Below are 23423 nucleotides of genomic sequence, written 5' to 3'. Positions count from 1 at the left end.
TTAAAATCTAGTATGTTTCAAGAACGTAAAAATTTATTTAAAAATTTAAGACTTAAAGACAGTGACATCTCCTCCTGTACTCATTTCTACTGTCATAGAAGCTTCAAGATAATGTAAAACATTCTACTTTCTATAGAAATAATATAAACACCGAAGTTGGTACGGCGTCTGTCTATCAACCAGAATAAGTAGTTAGAATAACACTCCTTATTGTAACATACAAATATACAATGATGCATAAATTTCAATTAAAAATAAAATGTTAAGTCGTACGATGTACAGTAGAGCGTCGATTATTCGAACGTCGGTCAACCGAACGACCGCTTAACAGAACTGTGTACTCGCTCGCACCTGTTTAGATACTGCCTTGCGATGGTTTGAAGCCCAAGATGAAAGTGACCACTTTCAGATATCTGTAATGAAAAAAGTACGTGACTTAGCTGCTCGTAAGCGTGTAGGCTTGCTTAGACAGACCAAAATAAAGGATTTTTTTAAACGTTAATTTTGTGTACTGTGTGTATTGTTCATGCAAAATGCGTATGTAATATGTACATATTTTTGTTTAATAAACTGTACCACATACTATATATTCCTACTAAAGTTGCCTTTGTACGTTACTTTGTAATACTTAAAGAGATGCCTGTTTTTATGAATAAATTTACTGTACAGTACTTCTTTTTGGCAAATAAACATGTACAGTTCGATTATCCGAACAAACCAGTTTTCCGAACACCCATGTCCCCCAATTACTTCGGATAATCGACGCTCTACTGTAATTGGATTCTAAGTTTTGTTCTTGATACTCTGAGATACAGACGGTCCGAACTAAAGCCTGTGACAAAAATCTTGGCATTTCAGCTAAACGAATAAAACGCAAGCTCTGACGCGATGTTGCCGAGTGCTAAGGGGTGTGGCTATGGTTAAGCAGACATACTATAGCGCGATCAGGTGATAGGAGATAGACGTGGATGTGTACAAAATAAACGTGGCAATACCGCTGGCCTCTCATTTGCTAGCAGCATTTAAAGGAAACTTGGAGCGTCACCTTCAAATGCAAAAATGTTTGTCACGCCGTTTAGTGAAGATTTTGCATATAAATAAGAGTAATAAGGAAAATATATAGTATAGCTATTTTACTCACGTATTCGTGTATTTTTGTTTCAATTTGTTTGTGAGTAAAAGTTTTGAGGTGCCCAGACAGAATGTATTAGTTGGCCCCTCTTGTTATTTCATGTCATCCCCCCCTGTACCGACTGTCAAGTCCAACCAATTCGGAATTAATTTAATGTTCCAAGTGATACTACGTGTAGTTATTATATTTTTAAAACAACTTAAAGAAACAGATTAACCAAATGCGTATTGTCTGTCTTACACGTAGCAGTATTTACAGACTTTGAGATAAACATGAAGATATGAATCGCTGAAACTTTTTACCTGCCGACTCTAAAATACACAAGGAAAGCTTATTTATGTTAATAAAACCAGCATCGAATAGGTTCACTCTAACTTCAGCTACAAAAACATTTCATGTGGTGACATAACTTTCTTATTTACATCATTTAATTACTATAATATTGCAAAGTACAGCTTCCATATACAGGGTGGCCCAAAAGTAGGTATACACCCCTGCACCGATCAAGTATAACATTCTAGTTTATGGGTTTATTTGCTTCGACTCTTCCGAGCTTAAGATGTAAGTAAAAACACATTAAGAACAAATAATAAAGAAACTAAGTTTACCTGATGGATAACAATAAGATAAAATCGTATTATATAAAATGCATTGAGCTGATCAGTACGGTACTGTATGCCTACTTTTGGGCCACCCTGTATTTTTTAAAATCCCGTTTCACGTTTGGAAGTTATTTCTTGGGAGAAGTTGACGGGTTAGGCCAGCGTTTCTCAAACTTTTTGTCCTTTGGGTACATCAAAGTACGTTTCAAACTTTCACGACACCCCTGCATGTGATTTTTTTTCTAGATGCAAAGAAGCACACACACAAAAATACATAATTTTTTTAAAATTATGGAACGAGTATGAGATACAAATCTCACAAGCAAATTACGTAAGGCGCTTGAATAGAAACATATTAGCATAGGAATAGAGTCGTAAAAGAAACTTACGACTCTTAAGCAGGAATATGAGAAAGAAATATTACCATCAAAAACATAAAAAGACCTCAAACTTAAAACTAGTGACGCGGGCGCGGTGGCTCAGTGGTAGAGCGTTCACCTCCGGTGTTTGGGGTGCCTTGTTCGATTCCAGCTCCCGCCGTGTGGACTTTGTGGTGGACAAACACCGTGCTCGTGGGTTTTCTCGGGGTTCTCCCGTTTCCTCCCACTTTCTTCATTCCACATTTTCACTCATCTCTCATCACTGTCTCCTTTAGCCTAACCGGCATAACCGTGGGACGTAAAACTTAAGGATTTCATTTCATTCCATTTCGTTAAAACTAGTGAGATAGCTATCCCTAGCGATGTTTGCAAAGCATATCTATGCTTGGACGAAGTCTTGACAGACGTACTCTTATATCCAGTGTTTTTTTTTTTTTTTTAATGAAAAATGAATTATGTTAAAAGCAAATTTTGCAGCTTTAAACTTGGAAAAGTGTAAAATCGAGTCGATTGGCGATTTTTTTTTAATTTTTATTTTGCAGAAGATCTTAGAAGATATTAAAAGTCTCGTGACACATCTGACATATGTTCGCGACACAGCGATTGAGAAAAGGTGGATTAGGCAACATAACAATAATCGCTTGATTTTGTTTTTATTAAAATACGTAGTATGTAAACGTGTGGTCTAGTGGCTAGTACACGAACCTTTCATGCACGGAGTTCGATCTCCGGTAGGAAACCCTGACATTTGAACACGTTACAGTAGTTCGGATTGCACCTTTAAACTGTAGGACGCCTCATATAAGCTTGTTTGTGAAGAAAAGAACTGTCAACTCCAGTCAGCAAATTAATTGAAAGCTTTGTAAAGTTTGTAAGTTAATGATAATTTTAGGTTATTATATCTCATTCACCATAGTGTTTACTGTCTTCTTGTTCGTGCCACAATTCAATACATAATGATGGTATACGTTAGTATCAGTTTCACCCTAATAGGTGGCATGCATTTGAATCTGTTTCTGTTGTCCACGAGCGTCATATCTTTAAGCACCATAAAAATTCGTTCTTTTATTTTTTCAAGCATAAAAAAAAGAAGGAAAAGAAAAAGAAATTACACATGAACTTTTACTTTCAAGAGTGTCACTGAGATTCATCCACCATCTTTCATCCTGGTCAATCATTTTCTTAATTTTTTAAAATTGAATCTATTGTGTTAGAAACGTATTGCATTCTTTGTTACTAAAACTCGGTGGTATGGGTGACTGGAACCTACATCTGCATCTAAAGATATAAATCGTCTATTGAAGTTTTTGAAGAAAGAAAGCATGCATTTTTGTTTATATCTATTATATATATCGATTAATATGTGTTTCATCTGTTGATTTTGTTTTTAAAAATATGGGTTAATAATACTAATTGTTCCCCCAGAGCTTTCAACCCACTGTATACTTTAGGTTAAAATCACGTTGAAATAAGCTCTACATGTTTAAATTGTTTACATTTAACAAATTCATTTATTTTTGAGTTTGCCCACGACATCTATTAGCATCGAGAAGGCAGTAGCGTATGTAGCGACATCTGTTAGCATGACTATATACTATTAGAAATTAGTGTGACGCGCTTACATGTTTGTAGCTTACTATAAGGAATTCTCATTGTGCCCCTTGTGTTTCTACAACCAACATTGCACATCCATTAATCAAGGTTGTCTAATACTCCAGGATATGCGGCATAGGTTGTCACGTTTATCTTCTATAATTAACTGAACTGAAAGCATCACATTCTCAACATTATGCATTGCCTTTTGTATAATATTGAGACAAATTAGCATTTGTAAATTATTAAGAATAGTTACAAGTAAATCTTGAAATCTGCGTTGTTGTGGTATTCTTCGACAACTTTAGAACTTTAGAACTTTTATAGTATAACAGTTTTTAGTTAATGAACAAAAACGAATAGATATGAAGGACCTCCCAGAAATTGTATAAAAACGCAGTAAATCTATTTCTTGAGGCATTTGTTTAAAGCACAGTGTGTGTTTGTCAGTTGTTCTTTCTTAATTAGGAATGCTGTTGGCGTGTGTGTGTAGAATACATTTTGGACGTCAAGCGTTTCATCCTCTCTTGTTGTTCCTTGTAACCCCACAAGCATCTACCAGACGGAGTGTTACTTAAGCAGTTCGTTGTCGTGTTTGATTTTCGTCAGAAGGCGCTGATGTTACGAGACACATAGCGTCGCCCTCTCGTGTCGGCTGAGACAGCAACTAATTAACAAAGAAAAGATAAAAGTTCAGTTTCTCGCCAGGAGGGAAGCTGCTTTATCTGGTATCACGTTTATTTATGTGTTTTATCATGTATTGTTTGGTTTCATTTACCAGTCTAAACAATGCTTTTATTTTGTTAATAAGCGTTGAAACAGACTTGTTTGTCGTATTAAGATATTGGTTTTAAGAAAGTGTAAGAGCGCTTTAATAGATGCCAACATTTACACTTCCGTTTCTAGTAGAGAATGGCATTAACTATCTTGTAATACAATAAATAAATAAATAAAATAAAATTGACTCTCATATCAAGACCCAGGCCAGAGGCATACCTTCGGTGGTTAGGGGTCCACCGGGTTCGGACCCTTCTCCAAAACTTCCTAACTCAACATACATTTGTACACTTTCTCAATACTTGTTTAACTGGAAAATGATTGATGTAGCATGAAAATTTCATCTTACAATTCATCTGTACTCTTTCTCTTATAAAAAAAATGTTATAGATCTATCATTTTTTTTTCTGAAAATATAGGTGGAAATATTTTACAATTACGTATCATCGATTTGGGTGCAGAATAATACCTGTTTAATACTACATATATGTAGTGACTTGTAGTATTGGACGTTGCCCCAAAAGCTTCGACCCCCACAAAAATTTGAGTTCACAGCTGGCGCAGATTTTACTACAATAGCTAGAGACGTAAAGTTTTGACGGAATGTTCTTTTTGTTATAAAAGCTTATTTTTTTTCACTTAGTATACGAAACTCTGAAGCTAGAAAGATGAAACTTGGCATATACGCTCCCTAATATAAAATTCTCCTTTTTTTAAAAAAGAAAAAAGAAAGAAAGAAACTCCACTCCTAAAGAGTAAAAGGAAAACAATATCTCATAGTCAAACGTCTAATTTTCAGTTGTGTTTCGATGCTCGTAACGAATTCGTTTGATTTAGCGATGTGAAATTCGGAATTTGAACTCTGCATCCAAAATGAACGAATGTCTGTTGTAATATTTTCGAAACTACCGGTTAAAAAAGGAGATAAATTTATACAATATTCGAATTTTCTGTGTCATACTGTATTCACTAAACCTTATTCGTCCCGTGCTAAGAACTGGAACTTCTGCTTTTCAGTAACTCAATCCAATTCAAGAGGTCATGTTGAAAAGCCTTGCCTTGTAGAGAAATTAAATCAATGGGAGAATTATCCGTGCGTCTTTTTAGCTTATTTTGTTCATTATTGGAACAGATTAGTTACTGAGAGCCCAGCGGTATCTAAACTTACTAGATTAATTCGTTCCAGAAAGTTTCCCGTATCGTATCGAAAAATCTTGTAAAGCGAATTTATTTCTTCCACACAAAGTAATGAAGGTCCCTTTCTAATTTATTTCACAAAGTTATTCGTATATCTAAAATCTCATAAAGCGAAACGAATTTTACTTATACTGTATATAATCATGAAGAACTGATTAATGTTCTAAAAAAGTTATTCGTATCTTGAAAATCTCATGAGCCGCTGTGACTCAGTGGTAGAGTGTTCCGCTTTAGTGCGTGGAATCTCTGCCTCAATTCTAACTCGCGTCTAGTGAACTTTGTTGTGGACAAACACCGTGAGAGTTGGTCTTCTTTGAATTCTCTCATTTCTTCCTACTTTCTTCATTCCACCATTTCATTCATTTCTCGTTCTTATTGTCTCATTTTAGCCTACACTTCATAACCGTCGGACGTTAAACCAAAAGGATTTCATTTTTGTATTTTTGACAATTCATATTCTGAATGCGATTTTCCCATATAAAATAATACAGATATCATTACATTGTCCTAGAAGGTTACTCGTATCTTAAAAATCTCATACACTGAATGGAATTTTTCCAAGTTACTTGTATCTAAATCTCGTACCCTGAATTGAGTTTTCCCATTAAATCATCACAGGAATTTATTCCTATCATAACTAATAGAAGTCAAAAGTACGTACACTCTTCTCGTTGAACATAATGGACGTTGGTCAAACTTTAGTCCTGCAGTAAACAAGCGAACTACATCGCTGCTGTCGCATCCAGACGAACGCTGTAATAGAGCACACTGAAGTTCAGGTGATCTGATGTGCATATTTACGATCCCGTAGTTAACATTCATATAGGAATTAGGCCTAAAATAGCATACCACTTTTTATTATTGATTTTCGTGAAAAGCTGTAACGCAAAAGGGTCCGAATTCAAAGATAAATTAATTGTTGCCCATCTATCTATCTATCTATCGGCAGTGTCTCAACACTTCAGAAGAAATATTAAAAATGATTCGCTTAAAAAAAAAAATATTGGAACTCAGTGTGCCATTTTAGGCCTATACGTGGGTAAAATTACATACGAATAGTTGTTACAACCAAAGATTATGATATATACAATCAAAAACATTTGTATTTGAATTCTAAACTTCCCTTAACAATATTAACTTTTCTAAATAATGTACTGCCACTCAATCAATAATATGAGCTGTAAAAGTTTAGTAAGATATAGTGGAAATCATTTTACGATAGATACGAGAATAGGGAAAAGTATATAAAACAATGGTTAATTGAATACAATACTTCAAACGAGTTACATCAGCTTTACCCAACATCTATACGGTTCACAAACATAAACTTTCGTCTTTTTTCACAGTCCAGCATACTCTGCGTGAGCGCACTTCCATTCATTTGCGATGATGGTCATGCACTGAAGCCAGTCTTCTCCTGGGCGAGACAGTGAATACAGTTCATTACAATATAGACAAGAAGAATCATCATCACTTAACACCAGTCTTTCACATTCATCTTCCACATCAAAAGTTAATGTTTTCTCAACTTTCTTTACAGATATTTTCCGAAGATTCGTTTTCTTTTCTTCGGCGGCTTCTTTCTATCACTTAAATAGGGGCTTGTGGTAAGAAGAGTGAATTTTGTTCCCCTTTTTCTTTATTTCTTGTCTGGTGAGAAACAATTGCAGAGAGATCTGTTCTATAGTAACGAGCTGAGGAGGTATGGAGATAGATGTTTCTCAAGAAGAACCCTGTCCATTATGTACAATTTCTTCTCTTCTATCTACAGTGTAGCAGAGGCCTTAGTATTACCACAGTCTTGAAATGGATGTGTTTACGCCGTTACAAATTAAATCTTCCTAATCAGATAAACTACATATTAGCATGCACTTTCACTGACAATGTAGATTACAAATTCGATTGTCAGAATTATTGTGTCTAATTTAGACTTCTAGACTTCATCAAAAGTGTGACTGTTCGTCTCAGCGACCCCGAAAGCTATTAAATCGGCAATAATATCGGTCATTTTCGATTATTTTCATATATCTCTCCTTAGGCCCGTATCCACAGGGTGGTAGGGGCCGAGACCCCCCTAAATTTTCACTGCCCCCCTTAAACTTTCACGGTAGACTTGCAAATGAACTATAATATGGTGATGAACTATAGTATGGTTGGGTCGGGCCCCCTAACTTCTACCCCCCCACCACATTTTCGGGCTCGCTACGGGCCTGTCTCCCCTCACACTCCCCTGCGTTGCATCGTCAAAGTGAAATGATAAAAGCCATCCCAGGCTTGAATCTTATCTATGTGGAAAATTTGATCGAGATCGGTCGGGTGGTTCAAGCGGCGCAAAGTCACAAACCTAGTGACATATATATTTGTATTCTGTCGGTTGGATTTTGTTCGCTTGGATTTCGTTCCTTGAATTTTGTCCAACACTAGGCAAGATAGTGCATCGGATGTGATACTAGACATAAAATTAAGCAAAATATGTGTAATAAATATGTTGTCAAAAGTGGCAACAGTTTCACGTGATAGGCATTGAAAAAGCGGCGAAAAACGCTGGTACAATGCCGAATATCTCACGAATACAGAGAGGTGTCGTTGTCGGATCAAAATATTACACAGAATGTCTCACCCGACAAACAATGACGTATAGATGGGAGCGGAGCGGTAGCCACATAACAGGGATTCCCACAGATGAAGAATGCATGAGTTGATTATCCATCTATCTGTAGAGATTGCCGTTGCGCAGCGACCGCGATTCCATATTGACAATCAATTAATTCTCATTTATTATCCCAACTGGTTCACAACGTAATCGTTTAATCAATTATTCTTACCTATATATCGTGGAACCTGCCAACCAGTAAATAAACCACTTCCAGGAAGGTGGATAGACATTCATCCACTGTCTTTCAACATCATCCATTATTTTCATTAATTTTTCAAACTTCTGTCTTACAAGTATATATATATATATATAAAATTAATTACGTTATCCATATGCTACATACGCACTGCCTTTTAGATGTTACATCATCCATTTGTATGTGAGATCTGACCGCCTGTATCGTTTCATACGGAAAGTAGGTATATCGTAGATGGAACACTTATACGGAAAACATGCGTTTTCAGTTATACGTTTGCTGTACGTTAAGTCCAATAACTACAGGAATTACGCATGCAACCTACCTTTTTAAATACGCCACATACAATTTCTTGTTCTCAGTGTATTTTTTGATTGTGTATGTATGACTTCCTTTGCGCTAATATGGATCACCACTCCTTGATTTTTAGAATTCGAAATAGCGCTTGTTAAAATTTAGCTTGTCCATGATTTTGAACAGTTCTTGTCTGAAACTATGCATTTTCCCCCTTAAATCCATATTAACTTTTTTTTATAGTTATTTTGATGTAAGAAATCAACTCTTACAGTTTGCCGGTATAGTTCGTTAATACCCTATATAAAGGTGTTGTAGTCCGTGATGTAGGCGACTGGAACGTAGATCTTCACCTGAAGCTATAGGACCTCAATTGAGCTTAAGAGAAGACTAACTCAGTCTTCAAACTACATGGCATTTATAGTAGCTCTGGTACTATTTGACAACTAACTGGCATAACATTATTGTATTCCAATACAACTGTCTTCATTTAATCAATTTTATGTTCTGTATAAGATTACTATACTATTTTTTTTAAAGCTATTCTCGAAATTCACTGTTTATTAGTCAGCCTTATATATAGAAATAGTTTCCTATAACATATATAATACAGTAGACTGTTTTTAAGGGTGTTGAGTAGCTGCACTAACCTTTTTAGCCCATTTGATTTACACAAGAAATTATTTTTTTCTTTGAAATGAACTGGAATTTTAATGATGTGATTTTTCCTGGTTTCATCTGCGAGTTTAGTTGAATAATGTACACCCTGATTTTTGCAAATGAATTCGTATTATGTGTAAATTTAATATTACTTAAATTGTTATTACTAAATATTAAAATTATAGGTAGTTCCATATGAAATGATCGTTAAACACATAGGTTTTATTTGTGTCATAAATTCACAATTTTTGAAGTATTTAATCAAAATATTTTTAATCTACCAATACACTTCTCCCATCCAGTTCAAAGTGCCAGTTTGTCAGTGTATGGCAGTTTCAAAAAACACCTTAGCAGAGGTAAAAGTGGATCTGAAGGGGTAGAGGATTGGATGACGTCACCTCGTTCCCCGTGTCTATCTTTTCCCATTGTAATTTATTTTAGAAAGTGGAGGGACGCCATAGATACTTTTTGGAAGTGGGGTAACGGCGTTCTCCCGCATTCTCCCTTACTATCACCCGTGCACCTTAGTCAATAAATTCTTTAGAGGTCGTTTGTACAGTTTTTGTGGTTAACAAAGTGTTTGTTTACAAAATAAAAATCTCGTACTAGTTAGAAGAGGTCAATAGGGTACAAGCCCTGTGAGTATAGTGGATGAGGCAGAACCTCAAACTTTAATCCTTTCGTTTACTGTCGGGTCACAGCCGAAACACGTGGTCCATCATTTTCATGAACAAGAATTATACCTTTTCTGTTTACCAATGCTTGTTTTGAGAATATTGTCTCCAACATATTCCAATCTATAAACAATATTCTGATATTGTTTAGATGCACAATATCAGTTGTTGACAGTAATACTGTGTAGCAATGGTTTCATCTGCTCGTAGGAAGCTGTAATGAAGCTTTGATTCTACCAAACTGTCAGCATTGTCTTCCTTCGATGTAGGCTTTGGCTTTTGATCATCCATTGTGCTGAAAATCTGTGATCATCATCAAAGGATTTAATCACTTTTCATTACATGTGATTAGACCCAAAAAATCAATATTTTGTCTAAAACTCAATGATGTACAGATCTCCAATGGATGCAATGTGTGCCTTTCTGTTAATTCATAAAGAACTATTAGTCAAACTTTTTCACCTTCCTAAGAGCTGCAGGGTGTCTACAAACGGTGGCTATCCGTACTCCTAGTTCAGCAACAAGTTCTCGAACAGTTATTGAAGAGTTAGTTTCTACTGGTAGATTCAAGTCATCATCACGCTTTCAAATCTCCAACGGGGTTCATTTTGTAAAGTCATTTCTACTAAAGAGAATTTCTTAAAGCAGTGAATTCATTAGCAACATCCTTCCCAAAAACAGCATTGTTAGACCGCAGAATATTTAATTTGATTTCATAAATCATAAGAAGCTGTATAAATTAGAATTTCTTCAACATTTCTGGCTTAATTTGAAAAAATATGAGGGCTATCCAGAAAGTAACAGGCGTTTTGAAATAAGAAAAGTAACAGAATGTGCAAACCAAATTGTATTTTACACATTTAAAGGTACACTCTTAAGCTATTTTTCCACATATTCGCCATGCAAATTAAGACACTTGTCATTCTGTGGCACAAGTTTTTCAATATCATCGCGGTAGAAATGTGCCGCCTATGATTTTAACCATTGATTTAAACCGGCAAGCAGTTTGGCGTCAGTATCAAAGCGTTGTGTAGAGCGCCAAATCCGGGCTCTATGATGGGTGATCAAACACCTCCCAACCAAAACCATCAAAGAGCTCTCAGTACGCTTGGCCGTGTGTGCACGTGCCTTGTCGTAAAAAAAAAAAAAAAAAAAAAAAAAAACTTCGCACTAAGTTTTCCCCGGTGCTTGTTTTCAATCGCGCGTCTTAGCTTGTTTCTTGCCAACACAAACCTAATCACAGAACGCATCTCATAAGAGGCGGGATTTCCTAGTGCAGCGCACATTGTAACACGTCACAGAAAGCACAGTAAGAGCATCAGTCCTCACGCCACCACAGCTGGATGCGTACTGAATGTGTCAACATTCTGACACCAAAATGGCGACTCTAGCCCCGCCCACTGTCGTGATAAGACCAAAACGTCTGTACTTTCTCGACAGCCCTCGTATATGATTAGATAGAACAAAAGAATAAACAATAAAATGACATATAATAACTTATAAAGAAAATTAACCAACACAGAAACGGACATATCATATAGAATGACCTGAGAGTATAAGAAAATTTAATTATCCGAAAGTGAGGAACATTCAAAATGGATTTTAAGAAGAAACCACTAAAATCAAGTAATTAAAACTCCGGTTTATTTCAAAAGAAAAAAAAAATGGAAAATAATTTCCCATATAAATCAATGGGTTGAAAAGAATCAAAGATGGTACGGTTATTTAACACCGTTAAGAGACATGAAGAGAAGAGGGAGTTTGTAGTAGCTCAACAAACAACCAAAGACGAAACCGGTAAGAGAAAAGTCCGTTTATACTCATCTGAGAAGAAAATTCAACAGAATTTAAATCTGATTCCGTGGTTTCGTATAACACCTTGTGTTCTTTACCTGGATAAATCAATAGGCATCTCTCTGTTTTGACGTCAGTAGGAACGCGTAATGGCAGAATCTGTGTGTGTGTGTGCCACACCTGTACGCTCAGTTCTTTGTTGATGAGCGTAAGAGGAGAAATAACCAAGCTACCGCAGAACACAATAGAATACAAGGGGATAATCATATACTTAGACCGTGTTAGCTTGTAAGATCGATATAATTGACTTATTCTATTCGGTTACGCCAAATTGGTTTATTTCAATGCAAGCTCAACAAGTATCTTTTAGCAATAGAATCTAATATGTTGTCAAATAACAGTAAGGATATTCATAATAATAAGTGAATATCGTTTCACAGTGTGAAACTAGAACTTCCAAACTGTGCAAACTCAATACTCGAAGTAGTGCATGTATAAGTACTACTTGCAATAGAGTAGATCAAAGATACAACCTCTTCCTCGAATGCTGATATCATACTAAAACGCTATTACTCGCTATCCCTTACTGTTTTGGTTCTATAGCAATAAGGATTAAAACCAAAAATCGTTTATTTCAACCACTTCTGGTGTGAATACAGGGCTAAGGGGAGAGACGGAACCTATCCTTGAGACGTAGAATCGATTGCAAAAAGCAGTTTCCTAATATATTTTGCCACTTTTCCTCTACGGAAATCAGTGTTGAAACGAGAAATGCTGCAATAGTTAATTTTACCCACTTCCGGTTTCGGAAGAATGTTGTGGATACTCATTATATGTTGTTTCGAGACGCTGAATGGTTTTAAAAAATACTTTTCGCTATCTATTACCGTGTTTGTTATGAGGCGATAAACGTTAAAACCGAAAATGGCGAGTTTTAACCACTTTCGAGTTAAATAGAGCTCCAACGGAGGAGATTAAACTTATTCATGTGACGCTGAACCGATTACAGAAAACCGCATCTTGATGGCATTTATCATTTTTGCTCTACGAAAATCAGTATTGGAACTGGAAGTAATAGTAAATTTGAACATTTCCGGTTTCGGTAGAGTGCTATGAATAGTCATAACATGTTATCGTGAGACGCTGACTTGTTTACGAAAATCAACTTCGTGCCATCTGTTAGTTTTCGTTCTATTGGCGATAAACGTTCAATCCGGAAATGGCTAATTTGACGTACTTCCGGTTTGAATAGAGGGTTAATAAAAAGATGGAACCTATTCTTGGCTCGCTGAATCGATTACAGAAAACCGCATCTCCATATGTCTTATCGTTTTTGGTCTGATACTATCGACGGACGGACAAAGCCGTTCTGTAAGACTTGCGATATAGTTTGGAAGTCTAATATTAGTTTAGAAAGATTTATTTGTAGTGGTAGGGGTATCGATCAGCGAGATATAACCAGGGGTGCCCATCCCCCCAAAGCTGATGGCGCACTCCCCCCCAAAACTAATAATCTCTTCCCTCCTCAAAACTCAAGTCCTCTAAAACAATTGCCCAGTGTAGCAGTAGTTTTTATAGTACTAGTAATTGTTATTTTTGTTGTTGTTTTTATTTCCTGTAGTAGTATTATAGAATGCTTGTAGTAGTAGTAGGGGCAGTAGTAATTATAAAAATGGCATTACCTTTATTAGTAGGCCTAGTCTTGGTAGTGTACAATACTAAATATGTTCTATAAGGATTTTGAAGGGTATAAAAACTTCTACACACTGTATATGGCACAGGTATTCTTTTTTTTTACAATTAGTAGTATTATTTTTTCTTTACAAAATATTGATATAATTCCCTTGTACATGATAAGTAAGACACAAGTTACAAGTTATTGAGTTTGATACCAAAAGAAAATGTTATCCTCGAAATTAGCCTACAAAAAGAAGTGATATCCAACAAAAAACATTCCTGTAAAAGAGCCAAGTACGAGTGGCCTTAAAAAGAATTGAAATCACAAAAATAGGTGCCAAGTTCTGGTAGACAACAGTTACAAACACTCACTGGCTCACTTCAAATTTAGATTTGAAACTTGGCTGTTGTCTGTATGGTTACCACTAGCTCACAATTATGTCACTCTACTTTATAATTTTCAACAGACAATATAGGCAAGTTTCAAATCTAAATTTGAAAGTGATTCCTTGAGTGTTTGTAACTGTTGTTCACCAGAACTTGGCGCCATCCTTTCATATAGCAACTTGCGCGGTACGTACTTCATTCATAGAGTTTCTAAGCAGGGGGTAGGGGGATTCATTCTCGAGATTAAAAAAAAAAATCGTATCGTGTTCCAATGTTATTCTGACGACAGCAAAATTTCTTATTCGACATTAGAGTAAAATTCTTCCCCAATTTTTTTTATTCCCCCCAATTTTTTTCTCGATGGCACAACTTGCGCCATTCATCCCTCCTGTGGGCGGCCCTTCTCTCTTAAAACGAACCAACCTTTCCTTTCATACGGCTACTTGCGCGGTACTTCATTCATCGAGTATCGAAGCAGCGGGTACGGGGGTTCACACCGGAAAATTTTTGAAAATTAGCTTCTCAAAATCGTGTTTTAATGCTATTCCGACAGTAAATTTGCTAGTTCGAAAGTAGAGTAAAATCGCCCCCAAAATTTTTCTCAATGGCGCAGTTTACGCCATACATCCCCCCTGTGGGCGGCCCTGGATATAACTATAGGTAGCACTTGGTTAAATTTAGAAATTAATGTGTTGAGAGGTTTTAAGTGTTGACAACAATAAATAAGCAAGTGAGTGTCGTTTCAGAGTGTAAACTAAGACATCTAAACTATGTGAATTCAAAGCTCAAACTCAAAGTAGTAAATCTATAAGTACTGATTGCAATGGAGTAATAAGATCAAAGATAAAACTTGTTCCTGGACGCTGAATCCATATGAAGAAGCTATTAGCGCTATCATTTACTATTTTTGTTCTATGGCAGCCATGTCACGCCACGCGCGAGCTCAGGGGCTAGACCCGGTTTACTGAACCCTTTCATTTGGCCCGCCTGACGCCTAGTTGAAAATATAGTCTACTTCTTACAAAATGTTAAACTAAATTGAAAACATTTCCTGGATCACTGATATCCACCTTGGAAAATATCATCCGCATTGGAACATGGAACATGGAACATTGAGAGACTAGTTCAGAACATGAAGAATCAAACTAAAATGATAAATCAATATATACGTATATATATTGCTTTTTTAGTAGATACATAATTTGGTTACTGTTAGAACAGTTTTTGTGGTTCTGTGACGTTAATATTCGATGAACGAATTTCTCCATTAAATATGGCTATTCGATTGTTATGAAAATGTTACATATTGTCTCATTCGTCCCACGACGTTCGTAAGTCTTCTGTAATCGGCCCCTTTCTAACTTGCACATACCTGTGTGTTTTATGGTGATAAAGGTTGAAATCAAAAGTAGCTTTTTTTAACCACTTCGTGTTTGAATAGGGGGGGAGTAAGGGAGGAGATTAAACCCATTGTTGGGACGCTGAATCGATTGCAAAAAATCGTATCTTGATAGCATTTATCGTTTTCTTTCAACAAAAATCAGTAATGAAACCAGAAGTAGTAGTAAATTTTAACCACTTTCGATTTCTGTCGTTCATAGTCATAATATGTTCTCTTGACGTTGAATCGTTTACATAAAACAGCTTCTTGCTATCTGTTACCGTTTTCTTTCTATGTCGATAAATATTGAAACTGGAAATTGATAATTTTAATCACTTCCGGTTTGTTTAGTCTGTGATTATTTGGGAATGCGTTTTCGAAGCGTTACCCCCTAGAGCGAACACGACCAAGGTGGCTATTCAGTAACTTTACTTTTGCCAGAGTTATAAATCATACTGTCAGCCAGTCATGGTTTCCAGGTCTTTTTTTTTTTTTTTTTTTGCCAAGTTCAGATCTATAATAGCAGAGTTCCAGTACTCTGCACAAGGCATCTTCCAAGCAGCTGTTTCTTGCTAAAAATCCCCTTGCCTGGCAACATGTCTTTCCTTTTTTTCCCTTCCTTTTGACATCTTTCAAACAGCAGGAGGTCTATTGTTCCGAAACGCACCAAATACGCTGGAGCTGACGTTTCCTCCGCGTTTTTATTGCTTTCGCGTTTTTGATTAGCCATCCATATTTAAATACATGGTTAGCGTATTCCAAGCGTATGCAAGAGCAATAAAATCGCTTTGCAAACGCTACAAGTAGCCGGGGACTTGGAGGGTTAACGGAGGATGAAACCTATTCTTGGGACACTGAATCCATTACAAAAAAAAAAAAAAAGCATCTTGACAGCTCTTACCGTTTCTGCTCTTCTGAAATTAGTATTGAAACCGGAAGTAATAATAAATTTCAATCACTTTGGGTTTCGGTAGTGTTGGGGATATGTTACCTTGAGACGGTGAATCATTTACAAAAAACAGCTTCTTGCTATTTGTTACCTTTTTCTTTCTATTGCGATAAAAATTGAAACTTGTATTGAAACCGGAAGTAATAATAAATTTAAACCACTTCCTGTTTTAGTAGTTTTGCGAATTGTCATGATGTGTTGGCTTGAAACGCTGAATTGTTTGCGAAAAACGGCGTCTCGCTATCTGTTACCATTTTTGTTCTGTGGCGATAAACGTTAAAACCGGAAATGACGAATTTGAACCACTTTTGGTTTGAATAGAGAGTTAACGGAGGAGATGTAACCTATACTTGGGACGTTGAATCGATTACAAAAACCGCATCTCGATATCTCTTTCCTCTTATAGCTGTAGACAGACGGACAAAGCCGTTCCATAAAACTTCCCGACACTTTTATTTAACAATCACCAGATACAGCTTAAAGGCCATTTGATATCTAACAACAACAACAATGGAAAAGATTTGGGAAGGTATCAGCCAGAACCTATTTAGTAGGTACCATCCCGGCATTTGCTTGGTAGGACTGAGGGGAAACCCTGGAATACTCCAGTCTGCATGGGGGGCCGCGGTGGCTCAGTGGTAGAGCGTTCACCTCTGGCGCTTGGAGTCCCGGGTTCAATCCCAGACCCCGCCAAGTGAACTTTGTGGTTGATAAACACCGTGTGCGTGGGTTTTCTCGGGGTTCTCCCGTTTCCTTCCACTTTCTTCATTCCACCATTTCATTCATCACTCATCATCACCGTCTCCTTTAGCCTAACCGGCATAATCGTGGGACGTAAAACTCAAAGATTTCATTTCATTTCCAGTCTGCATGGTCGGCAGCGAGAAGCGATCCCACGACCTCCCGAATGCGAATGCAACGTTCTAATGCATAAAATGGTTTGGAAGTCGAATTAATCTTAATTTACAACTTTACCTGCTGTAATTTACAAATTTACAACTTTTCATCTTTTTAAATCAGGTATCCTGTTATTTTAGCCACCTTAGAGTACAACTATCGTAATATTTTACCATAGTCCGTCCAAGTTCTCTTGATACCATGATCGTGAATACAAAGATACGGCAAATCATTCGAGTAACACAGTAATATGGTGATAACTGATAACGCACTTGAACATGTATGAGTGATATCCGTAATATGAATCTTATATTAGTCTAAAATGATGTATATATTTGACAATAAATATTCCTTTTATAATTTGTTAATTAAAAAAAAAATATTTTGTACAAAATTTGAATGGATTTCTAACTTCAATTCATGTAGAGTCTTCTTGAAATAAAATGACCATCTCATCTCTTTGTATACCTCGTATTCTTCTCCATAGACGGAATCCAATTAAACATAGCTATTGTTGCCTATTGACCTTTTTCTTCAGTGTAGTTTAAAAAAAAATTAAGTATGATTACAAAAATATTGGCGCCTTTAAAAGAGCAGTGGTTGGTCCTTTTCTTAAAACAATGTTCATATCTCACGGTTAAGAAGATGGAGATAGATTATTTGATAGTTGAGACCAGGTAAGGTAAAATTGAGGGGAAACTCAGGGCGACGCCGTCCTCCCACCTCCAAAAAATATGTACGGCGTCCCCCAAGTTCCTAAAAATTTACAATGGGCAAAGATAAACAGGGGGACGGCGTGACGTCATGCCGCTACCTACCGTCATCTACCTTTTTAGAGCCACTTTTACCCCTGATCGGGACATATTTTACGTGAGATCTCACGTGGTGTATCGAGTTCTAGTTCCAAGTTTTTGTTAAAATGCCTGTTGTTTCAAAAGAGAGAGAGTTTTGATTTTTTGATTTAGACATATAAACTATCTTCAACAATAAATGGCCTCCGAAAATACTTCAGAAATTGTGTTGATTTTGCTCAGTACTTCTACTCGCAGTGACTACACAACACTCACACACACAATTAAAGGCTATAACGATAACATCTTACTACAAAACTGGTCACACAAACCATTGATTGCAGTCTTTTGATGTTCTGATTAAAATGTTCTTTACATGCACTTCAGTCAAGCACAACACTAGAACATCTAAAAGACTGTCCACGGAAGAATAGATTGATCAGAATACAGGCTTAATCGCACATGATCATGTCTTCTTAGATTATAGTAAGTGGAAGGTCAACTGGGAAAGCAACAGGAATAAAAAAAAAAAAAAAAGGTGGAAATTAAGATCGGAAGACTGCGCTATAAATTCTGAAAGAACTGCTGCTCAGCATACGTTCATTTATTACTACTCAGTTTACTTTCTGTGTTGTCACGGGCGGTGGCATGGCTAACGTGTAATTCGGCTCTCTTGGCTGCGAAATAGTGTGGTGGGAATGCTAGTTGATTTTGTATGATTGCATGCATACACGCCAACAGACCGGATTCAAGTCTTGGTCGTGGGTTGAGCTCATCTTGATAGCAGGTTTTATCCTTCATGAAGCATATAAAGCACAAAGAAAATCTTTATTATTATTATTATTATTATTATTATTATTATTATTATTATTATTATTTTGGTACTGTGTTAGTTGCTATATATAGAGAGAGGATAGTTATAATTAAAGTCCAAGTTTCAAAATGCTGTAGAAGAAGAACCACTGGTCAGAATGACTTCAAATTTGAATTGGATATACTTGAAGAGGGGAAACGGTGTGCCATAAGAACGAAGACGTTGCAAAGTATATCAATAGATGGAGCTGTAAGCGACATAACGAAAGTGGGTTCGGCTACAAGTGACATTTTGAATCGAGATACGACGGCTTTGGTATGCATTGCACATTAAACCAACTGTACTGTTCAATGTGCGTGATTGTTTCGGTTTTGTGACGGAAAAAATAATTTCAAGTCATTCAACAGTTGTGGCACTGTTAGTGGAAACCCCGTCCACCATTGTAAGATCGTACCACATTGGATGGGAAAAATCGGTTCTTAATTATCCTTAGGCCAAAAACAGCATTAAAAGCACATAATAATTCGGTTTTTAATTGTCCTTGGTCCGAAACCCGCATAAAAAACACCTGCTGTGAAAAAGCACATAATGATTCGGTTTTTAATTATTATCCTTAGGCCATAAACCGCACATAGGGACCGCTTACAGCGCCATCTATTGATATACTTTGGAACGTTTTTGTTCTTATGTCGTACCGTTTGTCGTTTCTTCAAGTGTATTCAGTTCAAATTTGAAGCCTTTCTAACCAGTGGTTCTTTTTCTACAGCATTTTAAAAGTGAGACTTTAATTATAATCACCCTGTGTATATATACTGCATCCGTACACCCACATGTATTATAAGCCACATGTTTTTGCTATAAACATGTGTTTTCACGAGTTGTAAACAACTAGTGTGTGCGCAAGGAAAGATGGCTTCTGACAGTTGGGTAGAGCACGTGGTGTTTTGAAGGTGCTGTTGCCAGAGGCTCCGAAACAGAGACAGCAGCTCTGGCGACAAACATAAGACATTTTAACATGTCGTCTCAACTACCGGCAACAGCACGGTCAGTAACTTTCGTTACTTAGCAAAAGCATGAAAGAATACTGCTGAGATTGGTGTACAGTCCTCCCTCTCGTTTTGTTTACAACATGTGCAGCTATCTGTCAGAGGACACGTTTCAGTAACTCGATAATAATGGCAGACAACAGAAGGAAACTAGACTTTCAGGAAGAGACTAAGAGGATACGGAGAACCATGAGAAATCCGAGAACCCCTCCACAGGTTCTCCCTCCAAAGGACGGCTATGAAAGAGGACGTTGGAACTATCAGTGTCTTGTGCTGATTATTAACCTACAGTACCTTCTCCAGAGGCCGCCATGGGCTACGGTGTATAAACCTATAATGCTTTCTCCCGAGGCCGCCATGGGCTACGGTGTATAAACCTATAATGCTTTTTCCCGAGGCCGCCATGGGCTACAGTGTATAAACCTATAATGCTTTTTCCCGAGGCCGCCATGGGCTACGGTGTATAAACCTATAATGCTTTCTCCCGAGGCCGCTATGGGCTACGGTGTATAAACCTATAATGCTTTTTCCCGAGGCCGCCATGGGCTACGGTGCATAAACCTATAATGCTTTCTTCCGAGGCCGCTATGGGCTACGGTGTATAAACCTATAATGCTTTCTCCCGAGGCCGCTATGAGCTGCCAGAGACACTTACCCCATCTGAAGCTGCTTTGGTCTAAGATAACATCCTATCTACCCGAGGCAACATCGTATATCCTATTTAGATTATGTATACCTTACATGAAAACTGTATTTAGTGTTTATAGACTTAGAGAAGTACTTACAGAAACTTTGTACGATACTTATATACGACATTTTTTAATAATAAAAAGATGAAGGGCTATAAAAATCTCCTGTGTACATTATTGACTCTACCTACAGAATATTACATGATGGGAGATACAGTATAGGAAGTTTACGCATTTTGTGATTGTTAGTGACTGCAGTATAGCAAGTTTTAATATTTGCAAGAAATATATGTCATCCCAATTATTCAACGCTTACAGTGAATGCTTAATGATGGAAGCATTAATGGAAATTGGAGATTTCGGAATTGGAAGCCAGATCATTAACAAAATACGGCAGGCAGATGACACGACTATTATATCTAGAACCGAAGAAACACTACAGAAGATGATGCACTGGAAGAGAGTGACACTGAGAAACGATATGGAATGGAAATCAACACTGAAAAGTCGAAAGTTATGAGAACATGCCGTGGAAATACGCCCTTACGAATCCGAGTAAAATAAAAAAAAAGAGCATAAAGAGATGGATCAGTTCAAATATTTGGGAAGTCTTTTGACGAGAGAGGCTTTTACTGCATCAAAGAGATCAGGTCAAAAATCGCTGTAGCTAAAGAAGCACTCAACAAGAGAACATCACTCCTAAATAGCAAGCTTAACACTGGACAAAAGGAGGAGTTGGTCAAGTGATATATGTAGAGTATGTTCAAAAATTCGATGTCCAAACTCCGGGAGATGATCAAATGAAAAAAAAAATGAATATGAGTTTAAAAGCACCTTCTATCAGACAAAAGTATGTGACATATTGTAATCAGGTCAAGGAATTACACAGGAACTAGTGTGCACTCTATCTAGATATCCATGTTTCAAAATCATCCGGTACCAGCGCAACGAATTGTATAGAGGAAGTTGGAGTAGGGAAGACACTTGTAAGTACTAATCAAGGATAAATCACAATATTCAAGTAAATTCCATCTAGAAATCATTTCACTTCTTTGTTAGTAATCAAAAATGGCTAATGTAACTTTTTCCCTTTCATGTAATAGCCAATATTATTTTTCAAGAGTTATGTAACAACACTTTTTAGCCCTTCCCGCTGGTCTGGTGGCTAGCGTGCGCCCCTTAGTTACACGTGTCTCGAGTTTGAGTTTAATTCCCAATGGAATAGTACTGGGTGATTTGGATTTCATCTTAAACTGTAATTTCACGTCTCATAGTCTCGGTTCTGAAAAACAGAAACACTAAACTTCAACAACAGCAGTCTTACACTGTGTTGTAAGCTGAAATTTTAAAATACTATTAAAAGGGTATGAAGTGCTTTCTTTAAAAACAGGCAGACAAAGTGTCTATTCTATTTGTACCTTTCCCATGCTATTTATTATGTTCTTGTTTATTGCAGCATGTGACATGAATGTCCATAAACGATGTGAGGAGAGTGTGCCCAACTTGTGTGGATGTGATCATACTGAGAGGAGAGGGAGAATCGAACTCAAAATCACCTGCTGTGGAAACAAGCTAGTTGCAGAGGGTAAGTACATAATTTTCTTAACAATAATAATTATGAATACAATAATGAGGAGGAAGAAGAAGTGACTGGATGCAGCAAGTTGGTGAGAATACAATATTAAAATATTTCGCCAGTTTTCTTGACAGTTTTCCAACTTCTAGGTGACAAACATTATCTTGTCTAAACTCTTGTCTATCTCTAAACTCTTGTCTCAAATACTAACCTTCTGATAAATCGTCCTCAAAACAACAAAGGAACACAAATAAAGAAGAAAAGTTTCTTAATTACTTTCGTCCTTCCTTTGATTTCCCTCTGAAAAATCAAACAAAAGAACACATGCGAGTTCAATCGAATTCCATCCGATCTGGATCAAGCTTGACATGATGGCAGACCTAGATCTCCTATACAAGCGCGAGTGGTAGACCTAGATCTTCTATACAAGCGCGACATGATGGTAGACCTAGATCTGCTATGCAAGCTTAATATGGTGGTAGATCTAGATCAACTACACAAGCTTGACATGGGGTAGACCTAGATCTCCTATACAAGCACGACATGGTAGTAGACCTAGATCAACTATACAAGCTTGACATGATGGTAAATCTAGATCTGCTATACAAGCTTGATATGGTGGTAGACCTAGACCAACTACACAAGCTAGACATGATGGTAGACCTAGATCTCCTATACAAGCGCGACATGGTGGTATACTCTGTTCACTATCCTCTTATACAGTTTCAGAAACTCAAAGGCACGGTCCCTTTCCCCCAAAAACCGCAAAACAACACTCAAATAACGTCAGCGGACAACTCTCCCGCTGGCAAAACCGACCCATCAATGCTTGTACGACGTTGCCTTATGTCTTTTCAAATTGTCAAGAAACGGATGGTCAGTGACTAATTTTCCTTCTTCCTTTTTTCCTTTTTTCGGTCATTTTTTTTAATTCACAACACACTTTTTTTTAAACTTTCCCGTAACTCAGATAAAGAAAACATTTTCCTGGAAACTAGAGCAATGTAACACAATAAGAATAAACGTTCCCCTTGAACACTGATTAAATACTATAGCAATAGAATATAAGCGTTATATAAATAGTAACTATTGACTGTAGCAAAACCTAAGGAACATACTGTAATAGACGCACTCTCCAATTTTGATAAACACTGAAGCCTATTGTGTAATACTATTACCAATATAATAAGAAATACGTTTGATATAGTGGTGTTCACGAGTCGACACGAGAAATAGGGTTTCCTTATCTAAATTTGTAAGT

At 36.8% G+C, this 23423-nt stretch overlaps 1 protein-coding gene across 3 annotated transcripts in view; it reads left to right on the top strand.

The window, feature by feature from the left end:
• Nucleotides 1-23423, top strand: part of Pkc53E (Protein C kinase 53E) — a 1159983-nt gene that overhangs the window by 727931 nt on the left and 408629 nt on the right. For all 3 annotated transcript variants that reach the window (XM_081751140.1, XM_081751138.1, XM_081751141.1), the window contains exon 5: nt 22043-22171. In XM_081751140.1, the coding sequence (XP_081607266.1) occupies nt 22043-22171 (129 nt within the window). The remainder of the gene's footprint in view (nt 1-22042; nt 22172-23423) is intronic.

This window comes from Thermobia domestica, chromosome 3 (genome assembly GCF_964235325.1).
Source record: "Thermobia domestica chromosome 3, izTheDome1.hap1.1, whole genome shotgun sequence".
NCBI classification, from domain to species: domain Eukaryota; kingdom Metazoa; phylum Arthropoda; class Insecta; order Zygentoma; family Lepismatidae; genus Thermobia; species Thermobia domestica.
This window is presented reverse-complemented; position numbering and strand designations above follow the sequence as displayed.